Genomic DNA, 16944 nt, shown 5'->3' with positions numbered 1-16944 from the left:
TCACATACAACAGATGTTTTCTGGAGTAGTATCATCTTTTTCTTGATTCTCATCTTGTTTCCCATATGATAATTCAGTTTCCCTATTCATTTTTTTGGCTTAAACAGAACATTAGTTGTGTATTATAAGGTTGGGAATGTCCTGTCTATTTTTAGACCGTGTGTTTGTGAGTGTTTGTGAGTGTGTGTCTGTGCGCGTGCAGGCGGAATGCCCTCAAGCACTGCAGTACTGGAAAGCAGCAAAAGGTCAGACCTGTGCCTCCAAACCGTTGCTGCCCAAAAAAAGCAGACTGGACTTATTAATAGTATGTTACACAACAGAAGCCTCTCCACTCAAAAAAAGGCAAAACCTAATGAATGACTGGCTTTGACTTCGTAACAGCGTAGAGATGATTTAAAACTGTGCATGATGCTGCTGCAGGGTTTAATGAGGTGATGTCAAACATTTGGATGCTTCTTGTGCCTCTTCACATTTGGATTGTCCTGTTGATCAGTGGGCTGTGACCCGGAAATAGGATGAAAATTAAAAAACTACTTTTTAAAAACAATTTAATTTAACTATTAAATAAAATAGTTCTATAAAAATTGTTTTTTAATATAACTATTAAAATTCTAAAAAAAAAATGTTTATATTTGTATTGAATAATAATGATTAAATATATTTGTATTATATAATGCTATTAACTATTTAAATAAAAAGACATTAGGGCTGCAACTAATTATTATTTTGATAATTGATTCTGTAAATTCTTTTCTCAATTGATTCGGATGAAAAAACTATTATACAATTAATATTAGTGTCTTCCAAACAATATGTAATATAAAGTCTATGAAAGCCTACATAGATACAGAGGTAAAAAACTATTTAAAAAAAAAAAAAAAAAAAAATATATATATATATATATATATATATATATATATATATATATATATATATATATATATATATATATATATATATATATATATATATATATATATATATATATATATATATATATATATATATATATATATATATAATATTTTGAATGCCCTCTATTTAACATGAAACATTGTTTTAATTGAAAAATTATTTTGGGTCACTTTTGACCGGGAAGAGGACCTTAAACCTTTTCATAATTTTGAACAAAAATATTTTTGCAAATTGTATATTTTAAAATAATTGAGTGTTATTGTATAAACTCACCTAAAGGATTATTAGGAACACCATACTAATATAGTTTGACCCACTTTCGCCTTTAGAACAAGGTTCAACAAGGTGCTGAAAGCATTCTTTAGAAATGTTTCCCCATATTTGTGGGATGCAAATCCAGGGCACGAAGCTCCCGTTCCACCACATCCCAAAGATTCTCTATTGGGTGGAGATCTGGTGACTGTGGGGGCCATTTTAGTACAGTGAACTCATTGTCATGTTCAAGAAACCAATTTGAAATGATTCAAGCTTTGTGAAATGGTGCATTTTCCTGCTGGAAGTCAGCCATCAGAGGATGGGTACATGGTGGTCATAAGGGGATGGACATGGTCAGAAACAATGCTCAGGTAGGCCATGGCATTTAAACGGTGCCCAGTTGGCTCTAAGGAGCCTAAAGTGTGCCAAGAAAACATCCCCACACACCATTACACCACCACCACCAGCCTGCACAGTGATAACAAGGCATGATGGATCCATGTTCTCATTCTGTTTACGCCAAATTCTGTCTCAACAGAAATCCAGACTTATCAGACCAGGCAACATTTTTCCATTCTTCAGCTGTCCAATTTTGGTGAGCTTGTGCAAATTGTCGCCTCTTTTTCCTATTTGTAGTGGAGATGAGTAGTACCCAGTGGGGTCTTCTGCTGTTGTAGCCCATACACCTCAAGGTTGTGCGTGTTGTGTCTTCACAAATGCTTTGCTGCCTACCTCAGTTGTAACGAGTGGTTATTTCAGTCAAAGTTGCTCCTTCTATCAGCTTGAATCAATCAGCCCATTCTCCTCTCACCTCTAGCATCAACAAGGCATTTTCGCACACAGGACTGCCGCATACTGGATGTTTTTCCCTTTTCACACCATTCTTTTGTAAACCCTAGAAACTGTTGTGTGAGAAAATCCCAGTAACTGAGCAGATTGTGAAATACTCAGACCGTCCCGTCTGGCACCAACAACCACGCCACGCTCAAAATTGGTTAAATCGCCTTTCTTTCCCATTCTGACATTCAGTTTGGAGTTCAGGAGATTGTCTTGACCATGACCACACCCCTAAATTCATTGAAGCAACTGCCCTGTGCTTGGTTGATTAGATAATTGCATTAATGTGAAATTGAACAGGTGTTCCTAATATTCCTTTAGGTGAATGTATCTATTTATATGTCAATTTAGCTCCCAAATATTTCAATGCCAAGTTCAAAACCAATCAGAAGCATTACAGCAGTGCATTACATAACTGTGTAGTACTATTAATATTTATGACTGTGAAAGGAATAAGTGAAGAGCTTTTGACCAGTTAACTTGAGTGGCATAAGTCCTGTGATGCTGGTAGATGGACCATAAGATAGATCTTCGTATACTTCTATACATGTCACTGTTCTGGGATCATATGATGTGACCTCTTTGGAAGCTGCAGCTGTCTTAGGTTTACAATAGAGTTGTGCTGACAGCTAGTGACTCCTACGGTCAGAACATACAATGCAAACACGCACACTGTAAACACGAAAGACGTTTATTTGCTAATGTTCAAACATATTATACTTATCATCATCTTTATTTTTTCCCCATTCAACTTTCTGAAAGAAAACGGTGCTCTAGTTTAAAACGAGTAGGTCACATATTCATTATATGAGATGGCTCCATGATGAGCTAGCATTGGTCCGTGGTTTTGTGTAGCCTTCCCTTTGTGCCCATGGTCGTTTTGGCAGACAGGCACGGCTGATTGTGTGAACTATGTGAAAGGAGGCTGTCCGTCAGAAAGGCTTTCATATGGTTAATTGCTTTGGTGTAAATGGGCCATTAGATGCTAGCTTTTTTTGCTCTTGCAAGTTAGTGTTAGTGAGGCTCAAGTTTGTATGTCAGTCAGAGAGCGCAGTCAGACATTACAGGGGAAAGATCCAATCTGGCAAACACATCCAACATGTCCTTATCAAATAAAATTGTGGTTTACATTTAAAAATGTGCTGATGGTGGTAACTTTGTAATCACTTCTTTTCCCTATTCTATTTGGTGCTGCTATTGGCACAGAAATGACACCTTCACCTTTAACCCGAGTGTAAAAGTAACCCAAGTACATTGTGACTAAGCAACTCTTAGTTTTGTTCCCCCGAGATTCTATTACATTCGCCTTTTGACTTGCGGGTTATTGGTTTACAGTTAGTTACCATTACATTTACAGTAAGTGGCATTTGAGTTCAGTGTCTCATCTCAACATTGCAATGTTTCAACAAAAATATTGTTCTAAAACTGTAAGTGCTTCTAGCATGGCAAGGATTAATATCTGCTTACATGATTATTTCTTCTACATTTCACTGTAACCAAAAGGAGGTTGAGTTTGCATTCCAGAACATGGAAAAAAAAAGCTCTTACAATAGCACGAATCTAGCAAATGTTCTCAAAAGGATTATTCATGTAAAGCTCCTAAACATTTCCTTTGCACAACATGTAACGGGATTAGAATATCGGTGAGTATTCTGTGGTTTGTTCTCATTATTATTTCTTATTATTAATAATAGTAATATGACATTATTTATAATTTTGTGCAACTAGATCTAAAGATCTTCATTTGCTTGCCTTTTAGTTGCTTGACACTCTGAACATGCTGTAAAGTGAAGAATAGCATCACGGGGGATTAGACCAGGCTATAAATATTTATTTCGATCTATTGTTTTATCATTGTCAACAGCTTGTTCAGTCCCTCTGTCCACTAGCTCCGGGTTTAGCGACGGCCCCTGGGGTCTGCACTGATCATCTGGATTCAGATGTCTTCTCTTTAGCACACCTGCCCTTGAGTCAGCGGCAGGGGGTCTTTATCATGACTATAGCGTCTCTGTGGGAGATTCGGGAACTGCTGAATTATAGATGAAGATGGGCTTGTGTTCCAGGCAACCTTGAAGCAGGCATTGTGTGAAATAGAGGGCAGGTGGAAAAACTACTCTGCTGCACGAGAGTCTAGGCTAGAGGCAAATAGTTTTCAATAAACATGCTCTGAAGGTGTTTGTTAGAATCGTGACTATGTATTTTTCCTTTTGTTAGATTAAGGACGATCTGTCTCTGCAAGGAGCTACATGTTCGTTTGACTCGAGAATCTGAAATTGATGATGAATGAATTCCTCTTGTTGAGCATCCTGTCCTGTGAGAGCACTTAATTTGGTGTCGTCTTTGAGATGTAGGATGACTTCATTGGTTGCGTTTAGGCCTGAATCTGGACCCTCAGGGTTCAGGGTTTCCACAGAATTAGAATACTGTCATTCACACAATGGTGCACAATTCTGTAACTGACTTTTGAGGGTTTTGATTAAATGTCATATAAAGCAGCAGTGAGGCGTCTCAATGTTTTCTGATTGGTGCTCTATTTTTTGTTTTTTGCTGTGCATACCTAACATATTTTGCCATGACCTCGATTCCAATTAAATTCATTTTCCTACATTTGGCACAGAAAAATGTGCATATTATATGTAGGCATTGTCCTGAATGTCTTAATTTTTTAGCTTATTTAGGTACATTTAGATAAACTGAAGCATTGTGCACAGCTTTCTTAATTACATAAATACTTATAGATATTTATTATAATATAATACAATATTATACACCAATCAGTCTGGTCAATTGTATCATTCTGCTTTCTGATAAGTTTGTATAAGAGCATTAAAAAACCTGTTACTCTCATCACTTTGCTGTGTGTGTGTGTGTGTGTGACATCTCATCATAAATAAATTATTGATTAAAATTATTTAATGTATTTGCTAAGCTATAGAATAAACAGTCAAGTCATCTTTATTTTTATAGTGCTTATAGAATAGAAATGGTCTCAAAACAGCTTCACAATAATAAACAGGAAAGTAATAGAACTATGATGCCAGCGTTATCAAATTCAGCTGTAAAGCAAATGTAGCAAGGTAATAATTGTCATTATTCAGCTCAGCTCAGTTCAGTCTTGATTTAATTCAAAGTTCATTCACGAATGTTCAATTCAGCTATAAAGCAACTCTACAGAAAACTGTGTCATTATTCAGCTCAGTTCAATTCAAGTTTTGTTCTCATCCGATAGTATCAGTGCAGTCAGATCAATATTACTGAATATTAAGTACCCCTAAATAAGCAAGCCAAAATAACTCATACTCAATCAGGTGACAGAAAAAAAAACCTTGGGGGAAAAACAAGGCTCAGTTTGGGAGGCAGTTCTCCTCTTGCCTAGATGAACATTTAGCTAGTCCTTATTGCAAAATAAACCTCAAGAGAGTGATATAAGATCCTAATCATGCTGTCGGGTTTTATTTTGCAACAATGTCCAGCTGACTTGGTTATTTGATGTCTGTAGCCAAAAGACCTGAAGCTTGCTGAAGGTTTCCAGTGAAACCACTGCTCTTCCTGACGTCAACAACAATCTCCTCAGTCCTTCAATCATGAAGTTGAACTTTTTTTTTTCTTTGTGTATCACGCACAGAGGAGGAGTTGAGGAAGCTCAGAGAAGAGACAAATGTCGACACCCTGAAGCAGGAGCTGGAGAAAGAGAAATCGAAAAGAGTCGATCTCGAGCAGAAAATGAATGATATTCTCAGATCCAGGTATGGGAGGTGATGCTTTTCCACAGTGTACAAGTTTCCCACAACAGCATTTGGCACATCTATTGTATATAGCTTATTAAATTATGTTTCATTTTAGTTATTTCTATATGTATTTGATGTTAATGTTTTTAAACACCTTGGTGCTTGGTCCAGACTAGAAGATTCACCACCTCCACCTCCAAAGCCACAAGTTACTTCAGTCAATGGAACAGGTAAAAGCTTAGTTTGTCCTCGTAGACCTATAGAAATCCTGAGAACCATTTACTTATGCATTCAAATTTTGGCATCTATAAAAGCAATACATCATATTCACTTATGCATTATTGTTAGAAAATTAATAACTAAAGCCCAAAGTATACTTCAATGTAATTTTTGTCATTCCTAAATAAAATGTTATTGTGTTTTATCTGGTTTTGAGAATGACACTCTTGGTATTCGTGTTGTCATATGGAGATGGTTTGGCTGTGCGTTGTGTAATTTCTATTTGGGGGCACACAGTCCCTCAGAATAATCCGGATTCATAAACATTAGAACAAGAAGAATAAATTGAATTGCTTGCGCACCTGTCCTCCCTCAAAATTTGCAATTTTGTTCTGTGCACTTAACAACACTTTACACACCAGTGCCCTTATTTTGAAGTTCATTTGAGGAGCATGATTATAGTTTATCCATCGCTTCAGCTGATTGATATTGGATTTTAGCTTTCAACAATCACTTTCTTTCATGCTTCGGTTATTTTATTCATTAATTTATTTCTTCAACTTTGTTTTCATTTCACTTATAATTAAACATCCTTTGAAATTGCCCATAAAAGGCCAAACAATGCTTCATCCTCATTTCAGACTGTACTTTATTCCTGAATGTGTCTGCTCTATAAGTGCTCACTTTAATGAGCCTTTTGTCTGTTTTAAATTAAAATTAGTGATGATGTTCAATTGACAGTTGAATTCTGAGAATATTGCAGCCCTTTTTATGTTGTAGATGTTTATATTGTGACTCAGTTTAATGTCTGTAATGCTGCATTGAAGTGTTCTGCTGTTTTTGAACTGATAGGGGACAAACAGAAGGAGACCTTAAGCTCCCGGCTGTGGAAATGGCTCTATGAGCGCTTTGGTGTTTATATCGAAGACTTCCGCTTTCAGCCTGAGGAGAATACAGTCGAGACCGAGGAACCACTAAGTGCTAAAAGGTGACCAGCCCAAATAAAGCCTCCTTTGGTTTCTTTAGATTAATAATTTACAGGCTTTGAAGGGTGGTTGAACAGAGAACTGCTCAAGCCCTGGGTCATTCCTGTTATGCAGTACCTTTTGAACTCTGTAAACCCTGGTCAGACTCGTACTCTGGTCAACTATACTAAAAGGTGTTTGTGCGTGTGCGTGTGCGTGCGCGTGCACGTGCGTACTTTCCATCAATATAGACAGATATATTTATTTATACAACAGTTCTTTCTGGTTCTTGAATCTGATTGGGTGAGAGCCTTTTCCAGCCGTCCGGTATTCCCCCAGTATCAGCACTGGAACCGCTTTACCCTTTGTATCACTACTTTTGCGGCAACTGCCATGGCGGTTATGCAAAACCACCATATTTAAAAAAAATAATGATACTACTGTTGTTGTGAAATTGTAGGTTTTTTTAGTTTTTTTATTAGATTTTTTTAGGTGAGAATGTAGTAATTTATACCTGTAAAATGTGACTTGTATATAAACATAGCACTTATTTTACAATTTGCTTAGGTGCTTTTGCAGATGTGAGTTCCAGGCCGCCAGCGGTTGCTCAGTCATTGCTCATGTACCCACAGAGAACGGCTTCATCTCGGGCAGTCTTTAAGAATTTTCCGCTGGCTTTTATGTAAATGGTGGTTAAACATGAGAGATAATAATTTGGGGTAAATCAAACGGCCAATCTTTGGGTTAAGAGGAAAATTGAGTTTCGTTGCATTATATTTAGGCTATATTTAACTTAACTCCTGTACTAGAGTTCTGCTTTTGTATGTTTGACTAAATTGCCTGCGTGTTTATTTCCTATTGTATTTTATTATTTATGGCTATTGTTAATTTAAAACTGAATAGTTTCATATTTTTATCCAATATATTTAAATGTATTTAATGAAAACATGAAAATGTCCTGCATAATATTGAATGACCTGGATGTAATTTTGATGCTACTGGTGATTTTAAACTTTTTGTTAGGTTTTTCTGGTTTTATTCTTTTTTATTTTATTTATCTTAAATTGTTGTAATGTTGAGCTGGACAGGACATTCTACTGACGTCTTTACATACAGTCTCAATTTTCATGCTATTTCTGGCTTTATAATTTCACCCGCCCAACAGATCTGCTTAAATAATTAATTGTCTTTTCTCCTCTTTACAGATTAACTGAAAATATGAGACGACTCAGTAAGTGTTTTCGTACTGCAACCAAAAAACACCCCTCCAAGCCATAACGCTAAATATTTGAATGGATTGCAGCCCCATTTTAATTCCCAATCAGTCTGTGTTTAATTCCCTTCACCTCTGCTTTGTCACAGGCATGAAACTGACTGTGTTCTGGTCTGTGTTGCGTGTGTTTTCAGAACGGGGTGCTAAACCTGTAACTAACTTCATGAGGAACCTTTCTGCCTTATCCAGCTGGCACTCTGTCTACACGTCAGCCATCGCCTTTATTGTGAGCATGGCCACCCACCCACACAAACCCCTCAAACACTATTCATCACTGTTTATCATGTGAATGAGCCACCCAGTCCAAAGTGTCTGTTTTACTACCATAATTAAAATAAATAAAGTGTGTCACCAAGCTCATTGTTGGAATTTGGAAAAGCCCCGCCTCAGGTTAAACTAATCAGTTACACTGTTTAATGTTTATTAGGTCACTGTGATAAAAGTTGGCTTATCTTAAGATAGAAAAATGTAGATAATAGTGCCACCACATGTTTCTGTATGGTGGCTAACATGGTTTCAACACAGCCAGAGACACGCCTGACATGCCATTCTTCATTTTAATGTCTTCTTCCCTCTCATCTTTTCCACAGATCTATATGAATGCTGCCTGGCATGGCTGGGTTATCCCCATGTTTCTATTTTTAGCCATTCTGCGGTTGTCCTTGAATTACCTCATAGCAAAGTACGTCTGACATTATCTATCACTGGTTCAATTCACAACTAGTTCACAAACCCATGTGCTGGTTGCATGACATGGGACCTGATCAATAATTATATATCCCTTTAAATATTATTTGGCATAGAAAACATTAAGCATTTTAAATCAATTATTTAAAAATCTTTTGATTACATTTATAAACATGTATACTCAAACAGTTCTTTCTGTATATTTTTCAGGGGTTGGAGGATACAGTGGAGCATTGTGCCTGATGTGTCTGAATCAGTGGTAAACATTAACATTTTGTTTTATTAACATCAGAAAATTTGCATGCTTAAATGCCTCAATGCTTAATTTGTGCTCTTATTTTTATTAGGAACCTCCAAAGGAAGATCTTACGGTCTCAGAGAAGTTCCAGTTAGTATTGGATGTTGCACAGAAAGCACAGGTAATTGTAATTTTGTTCTAGCTGTGATGGTGTAAAACCTTTCAGTTTGCTTCACACATAAATCTGTTGACACACAAGTGATGTCTCTATACAGAATCTATTTGGAAAGATGGCAGACGTATTGGAAAAGATCAAAAAGTGAGTATGTTAGATATTATATTGTGGGGATGGGCAGTATGACTGTATATACGGTGTATATTGCAAACGATTGCAAACCAGTGCAGCAAGAGTCTGATTGTCGATAATTAGCAAAACAAAAAGTTGAAATTTTCTCTAAGGGCCACCAAAACGTTAGAAGAAGGTGGAACCACTTTTACTAAAATGGTTAAGCCTGGTGAACATAATGAGATATTTTCACCACACTTTGCACTAGTGCAAATCTCAGAGAATTCATTCTGTGGTCGCATTCCAAAAACATGCAGAGACTGGCCACTTGGTGATTCTATAACATGGAAAAAAATTAAAAATGGCTATAAACTACACAACCTTAAGAGCCTAAGTATGCATCACTTTTTACGCATACGCGAGGGTCAGCATACAGTAGAGCCAGATGTTTGTGCATGCACGTTTTTTTTCAGTATTTAAATGGGTTGTAACTCATAGCGAGAGGTTTCTCAAAACTGCACATGCACCAAATTCTCATGTGAGTCAAAAGATGTATACTTTGCAAGGCTATGCATTTGACTATGCGCATTTGCTCGCATATTTATTTATTTATTTTTATTTAGTTGCACACGCCCACATCATTCATACCACATGGATTCCTCGTTCTGAGCAACTTTGCCTCTAGGACCGCCGCTGTCAATCGTATTGTTCATTAAATATTGGAGATTATTTTAAAAATCTACTTTCACAAACTAGTCTGTAATTATCGGAATTGTTTTTAACTTTGGCCTTTAAATAGCTATAGTTAATTTTGAAAAATGGTTGTGGCCAAATATACCGAGATGCTTATAAATCCTAAATGAAAACAAAGAACTTCATGAAACAAGTTGAGCATTTGTGACATAAACAAGTGTGCAAACTTATGGAGATCAGACCATGGGTGGCGCTGTTAAAAAGAATTATAAACCATATATTTCCTGTGGTAAATTGCCTGTTTTGGCTGTAAATGTTCCTTTCCATCTATGATCAAAGTGGTTACAAGCTTGCTAAATGAAACATGTTTTTATCTTCTTTTTTTTTAAGGCCTTAAAGCGCTTGAACCCTGTTAATTGTTGCTTGCATCTATATTTATTATTATTTATAAAAAAAAGTATTATTGTGAGAGAGCATATAATATTAAAGGTCCTGTTCTTCGCGTGTTTTCAAAGCTTTGATTATGTTTGCAGTGTGCAATATAACATTTCAACATTTTTCAACAGTTCATGTTTCGCGTGTAAAAAAACAGTATTTTTCACACAATTTACTTATCTGTACAGCGCTGTTTTCTCTGTCCTAAAAACGGCCTGATGATTTCCTTGTTCTATGAAGTCCCTCCTTCAGAAACACATAACGAGTTCTGATTGGGCCAGCGCTTCCCGTGTTGTAATTGGACAGCCGCTAAGCGCACTTTGCCCGGAAAGGTCCCGCCTCTTACCATAACGGGGAGATGCAAGCGCTGAATGTGCGCTCTTCTCCACGTGGGAGAGCAACAAGACCACGCCCCCTATGTTGCGTGTTCTTGTGGGCGGAGGGTTAGTCAACAAACGGTTCCAGTGACGTCATTCCTGCAGGAAGTGCAGAGGTGTAGTCCAAACCGGCCGTTCGCTGTAGGCTTTGAAAGGGAACTTCTGTTAAATAAAATATCTCGCTTGGCATTGAACTTTGAGCTTTATAATTTTACAGGTATTATTTATGCTCTAACAGCAACATTTCACACTAACTAAAGTTTGAAAGATGGAATCGCGAAGAACGGGACCTTTAAAATAATATATGTATGATATGTAGTGTATTTATTGCATTGCAGTCTGTTCATGTGGGTGCAGCCTGAAATCACACAGAAACTGTACGTTGGTTTGTGGATGGCCTTCATCGTTTCCTGTTTGCTGCCATATAAACTTATGGGCTTCATGATTGGTAAGACATTCAGTTTGTCATGCAACAATGATTTTAATGTTTTTCTTTTCTTTATTTTTTGTCTCAAATTTCTCATTTTCATGTATTTGTGGTTATTTCAGGGGTCTATGCCGGAATCAAATTCTTCATCATCGACTTCATCTTCAAAAGCTGCCCGAAATTGAGGGACAAGTACGACACACCCTACATTGTATGGGCCAACTTACCCACAGACCCGCAGCTCAAAGAGCGTAACAACGCCACACTGAGCAGACGGGTGAGTGGAACTGTTCGCATGCACGACCTCATTGTTCCAGTTTCAAAAAGCTTGTTAAATATTAATCCTGATTCCCTTTTTATCTCTTTGTGAGGGGGAACTCGTCAGTTATGACTGAAAATGAACGAAAGTACTAAATCTTTTAGTTAGTAGCATTTATTTAACCAAGATACAACTTTTGATGGCAAAAATAATACATAGTAATTGAATACAATATGTGTGTGTAATTCAAGAGTGACCTGGCCAAGCTGTCAAATGAATATATATTAATTATAATATAGTCTTTACATTACAAGCCTTGAATAAGAGTTGTATCTTGGTGCTAGTAACATCTCAAAATATACTTAAATTTAAAGAAATAAAATAAAACAAATAAAGTGGAGGGCAGATTAAAACAGTCTTACAAGATCGTTAAACATGAATTCAGCCAATGGAGGATGTGTAATTCCTCTTTTTCATTAATAAATGGCAGGATTTTGGTGTGTGTGATGGTCTGTCACATGTTTATTCTGTTATTTTTCTTCTCTCAGCTGTCTGGGTTTGAAAAGGTAGGGATCTAGTGTGGCCTTTGGTTTGACAACAGTGCCTGTGTTTGCCACCAATGGCTGGTCCTGCGTGTGTGTGCGTTTTATATAGTGTGTGTGTGTGTGTGTGTGTGTTGTCAGAAATATGCAGTATAACACTGACAATGTCTGTTGGCAGTTGGATCAAAAACTGTCAATTTCAAAATGCATCTTCTCACTAATTTGCACAAAACATGTATATGAACAAGATTGTAAAAAGTACGAGGATGTTTTTGATCCATCGTCATCAGACAAGGTGATAGTGTAGAAATCGTGTGTGTGTGTGTGTGTGTGTGTGTGTGTGTGACATGCGGGGTTTATATCTGAGTTTCTCTGCTCTGTGCTATAGTTTAGTGTAGCATAATAGGCCTTATAGTATTTTGAACCAGTGACTACATTAGAGCAGTCAAGCTTTTATTCATTTTAGCAACAAATGACACTTTATGGAGACATTTGTTGAGAATTAAAAGGAAACTATCATCCTTTTCTATTTATGCACGACTTCAAATTTTTTCCCCATTACATAAATGTCTTGTGTAGGTGGCTAGGAACTCTGAAAAGCTTGGCTCTTCTGATGTTGCCACTTTATAGTGTTTACTTTTCAAAGCTAGTTTACGATTACCTCTAAGAAAATGGAGAGGTAAAGTGGTGATCAGATTAATTATTTTCGAAAAAATGCATATATTTACTTTCAAAATGGTTATTTGAATCATGTTGCATATTATGTGCTTGTATGACTATAGGATCCAGGATCCTTGAATTAGTTACATGAAGTCAGTTGTATGCGAATTACTCAACATTTCTCTTGCGGATATGTTGTATTTGCAGATGTACTCTATGCATGATGAAGACGTTTTCTGCAAATATAAGGTTTCTTCAACTGTGGCCACTTGTCCTGTAGATTTTTAGAAAATAAAGTATCTTAAAGGAACTGTATGTAAGAAATGCATTTCAATTAATCATAAAATGGCCCTATGTCATGTCACTAGACATTAAAAAATCATGTTCATTTCAAATACTTATATCACTGACTGACAACAGTAATCCGGCCGGCCAGGATATTGTCATTTAAAAGTTGTTGTCTCAGCCCTCAACTGATGTTGATGTTGTCATGTTGTGTTTTGGCCTGAAGCTCCACCCTCCACCTATCTACCAATCACGAATTCAGTAGGGTTTCTGCATCCGGGTTGCCAGATCTGCTCTAGTTACCACAGCTGCAGCTACAAATGTTCCTGCTGATCCTGCAGCCTATCTGGCAACCTCGGGGGAGGGGGAGAGGGGATAGTGATTGCCAGTTTTGTACCAGTGTACCAGTTTTGGCCACAATCTTACATACACTTCCTTTAACATACACTTTTCTCAAAAGTTTATATAATTTGCCTACTAACAAAGTCTAAAGTAGACATGCATGATTAACATGAGAAAAACTTTGAAAATTGCCATAAATAGTTTTCACACAATAGATTAAATAGGTTTAATTTCACTAATTTTAATTTTGTTTATAATATCATAGTTGTTTTATTATTATTATTATTGTTATAGATATGTATATTTAATTTCTTTAAATGGTAAAAATCTATATAACAGCAATATTAATAATTAATAACAATAAATAATGAAACCGAGTATAAACAATGAAAAATTATTGAAACATCTGTGTTTTAACAATAATAATTATTATTCATATAGATTTGTATAACTTAAACAATAAAATATATTCATAAGACAATTAGAAAGTAGTAAAAATAAATCATGATGGCATTGGAACGTTACCATATTTTATTGTGAATACTATATTAATTTTATTCATTTAAAATTGAATTAATTTTATAGTGTATATTATGTAAAACAAAATGATATTGTTATTTTAAATATATATATATATATATATATATATATATTTAAAATAACAATAGCATTTTGTTTTACATAATATAATAATATAATATAAATAATATAATATCAGCTCCTAAGGCTTAAAAGTGCCTGTAGTTGAAGAAATGCCCATTAAACATTTATCAGATGACATCTGTCTTGCTCAGCCCCAAACTCTAACATATACTATAAAGAAACTAATACCGTGGTCATATGGTCATATGTTGGTGAGTGGTAATACCTATGATAAGTGGCTGTTTAACTTCTGGCTTTGAGCTTTGCACTAGTCCTCAGCACCCTCCAGGCATCCCTCGCTACTGTTTGGCATCCAGCCCAGAGAACCGAGTCTGTCACCAGGAGCCCACATGCAGCTGAGCCACTGACCCATCATTCACTGTGCTATAGGTCAACACTGCTGCTTGGCTCAATGGCATTCACTGGTTTTATAACGATTGACAAGCTTACCCCCATGGGTGTTGTTTTTGGGGCCCTAAAGTGCTGATCTAGGATCAATTCTGTTCTTTATCTGGTGAGGAGTTCAAAGATAGCATTGATCCTTCGTTGGCACACAGGAACCTTGCCGTTCTGGGGCTTTACACGTCCTGTTCCTAAATCAATCGTTTTGCTTGTCCCTCACAGCAGATCCAGCCGACGGTAGCACGTGGCGCTCAATCGGCTGGAATGTCATGCGGGATTGGCCGTGAGGAGGAAAGCGGACGGGCCTACAACACCAAGAGAGGCCCGTTTCATGAAGTCTTCAACTTGTCTGAAAATGAGCGCCCCCTGTCAGGTAGGAACGGAAACTGCGGTAGCTTTGAACATTTCATATGCACTTGCTGTGTCGTTTAATTGTAAAAGAATGTGTGATTTGATCCACAGTGTGCGAGAATGGATGGCGATGTTGCTTGATCAACAGGGACAGGAAAATGCCAACTGACTACATCCGCAATGGTGTCCTCTACGTCACAGAAAAGTATGCATGATCAGATGCCCCTGTACTGCGGTATCTTAGTTTACGGATTTGCAGATGATCAGTTTTAGGGCTTTTTCAGAATTTACTTCAAACAAAGGTGTAAATGTTTTGTTACATTTGAACAATATGGCACAAGAGTCATATAAGAGCATTGTTAGGCCCACTGCAGTCTCTCATGATAAAACAATATGTTTTGTATTTTTAGTTACCTGTGCTTCGAGAGCTCCAGTTCCCGGGCGACCTCCTCGAAAAAGAACAAAGTCATCAAGCTCCAAGACATCACAGACATTCAGAAGGTCTGCCAGATGTTTTGTGGATGTTTAACTTGTTTATATTGAGTGATAAGTTTCTAACTGGATTCTCTACGCATGTTAACAGTACAAGGTGTTGTCAGTGTTGCCTGGATCTGGGATGGGGATCTCAATTACAACGCCATCCACTCTAAAGGTAAGTGGCCAGCAGCCAATGTACACAATATCCGAGAGCATGTATATTAGAGATGCACTGAGACCAAGTTTCTCCGCCAATACCTACAGCTGATTATTCAGGATGATAGCTGATGATACTGATAGTTTGATTTTCTTAAGAAAAGAAAAAAATCTCTCCCAAATAATGCTGCAAATTATAAAAGGAAGCCTCTCATTTGGTACTTTACTATAATATCAGAGGTTAAAATTAACAACAGAGCTCAAACTATTATATTCAACTGCTATTTATTTTCAGATATAATAATTACACTAATAAAAAATAAAATGTTTGTTGCAGTTTTCATAAACACTTGTCTTCATGACAAATTTATTGGAGCATAAATATATAATTAACAGTAAATAAACTCTTCTCTAGTTATTTTTTATAGCTAACTAATGAACATTGGACAACTTTCCTGAGGTAAATGCCAGGTTAGACATTGTTCACAAGCTGTTATATCAACGTCAACACCGATTGATTGATCACATGAGACTCGATTCATTTACACAATGTACTGTATCTTTGAACATACCTTCTGATATCCATGCATGTTTTTTTTTCCATGCTATAAATTGTATTGAAGCTGCCTCTTGAACTGAGGCACTATAGCGATCTGCCATGTCACATTTAAGAGCATCAAAAGTAATTAAACATAAGTGGCATGTCAGATGCAGCTTGTGTGTATGTGTATATGTGCATGCGTATGTATAGTATATATGTATGCAGGCTGCATCCAACATGGTACTTGGGTTTATTTTCTGCTCGAAGGTGAAAAAAACATTGCATAATGTAAAATAATACATTAAAAACATTGTTTTTTGGGGGGGAATAGGACATCATATTCTGTCTATACACCGACAAGAACAGGATAAGAGCATTTTTATGAATTTGTTTATTACTTTTTCTTCATTAGAAAATATATATTTTATTTTATTTTTTATTTTAGCATAAACACTATTTATCCAAACTGGGTATTATTTATATACAGAAAATGAGTACTGAAGCGCTCCATCAATTCAAGCTCTCTACACTACAAAATGAATCTCTTTCTTACATTGTATCTGCGCATTGTTTTTTAATGATGAGAGAATTTGCGTGAGTGCAGAATTCAGTCAGAACTAAACTAATAAAAAAAACAATAAAATGCCTCTGATTGGCCATTGCATTCACAAGCTTAACTGAAGTGTGTGTGATTGGTTATAATGCTCGATGCTGCCAAAAAATATGTTCAAAAACTCATGCTACACGAGTAGATCTAAATTTGAATGCTTTTCATTAAATGTGTTGCGTCTGTCTCAATAAAAGTGACATGAAAATATGTTGCATTGTGCTGGGGCATATTTTGCCCCCTTAGCTTGAATTTGTAGGGGCATTTTTTTGTTATTTTTAGTGGTATTTTTGCCCAAAGCTGTTTGTGTTGCTTATTATTTTTGTGGAAACGTTTGCTGATATT

At 36.4% G+C, this 16944-nt stretch overlaps 1 protein-coding gene across 5 annotated transcripts in view; it reads left to right on the top strand.

Moving 5' to 3' along the window:
• The window catches only part of gramd4b (GRAM domain containing 4b), a 36512-nt gene that overhangs the window by 15886 nt on the left and 3682 nt on the right, over positions 1-16944 (top strand). For 3 of the 5 annotated variants that reach the window (XM_067435789.1, XM_067435793.1, XM_067435792.1), the window contains exons 4-19: positions 5633-5753; positions 5907-5965; positions 6807-6942; positions 8125-8150; positions 8327-8418; positions 8783-8874; positions 9090-9138; positions 9227-9298; positions 9393-9436; positions 11247-11356; positions 11458-11612; positions 12143-12160; positions 14690-14840; positions 14930-15023; positions 15229-15319; positions 15402-15470. In XM_067435789.1, coding sequence (XP_067291890.1) covers positions 5633-5753; positions 5907-5965; positions 6807-6942; positions 8125-8150; positions 8327-8418; positions 8783-8874; positions 9090-9138; positions 9227-9298; positions 9393-9436; positions 11247-11356; positions 11458-11612; positions 12143-12160; positions 14690-14840; positions 14930-15023; positions 15229-15319; positions 15402-15470 — 1379 coding nt within the window. The remainder of the gene's footprint in view (positions 1-5632; positions 5754-5906; positions 5966-6806; positions 6943-8124; positions 8151-8326; positions 8419-8782; positions 8875-9089; positions 9139-9226; positions 9299-9392; positions 9437-11246; positions 11357-11457; positions 11613-12142; positions 12161-14689; positions 14841-14929; positions 15024-15228; positions 15320-15401; positions 15471-16944) is intronic. The other 2 variants (XM_067435791.1, XM_067435790.1) reach the window with 2 other exon arrangements.

This window comes from Pseudorasbora parva, chromosome 25 (genome assembly GCF_024679245.1).
Source record: "Pseudorasbora parva isolate DD20220531a chromosome 25, ASM2467924v1, whole genome shotgun sequence".
NCBI lineage: Eukaryota > Metazoa > Chordata > Actinopteri > Cypriniformes > Gobionidae > Pseudorasbora > Pseudorasbora parva.
This window is presented reverse-complemented; position numbering and strand designations above follow the sequence as displayed.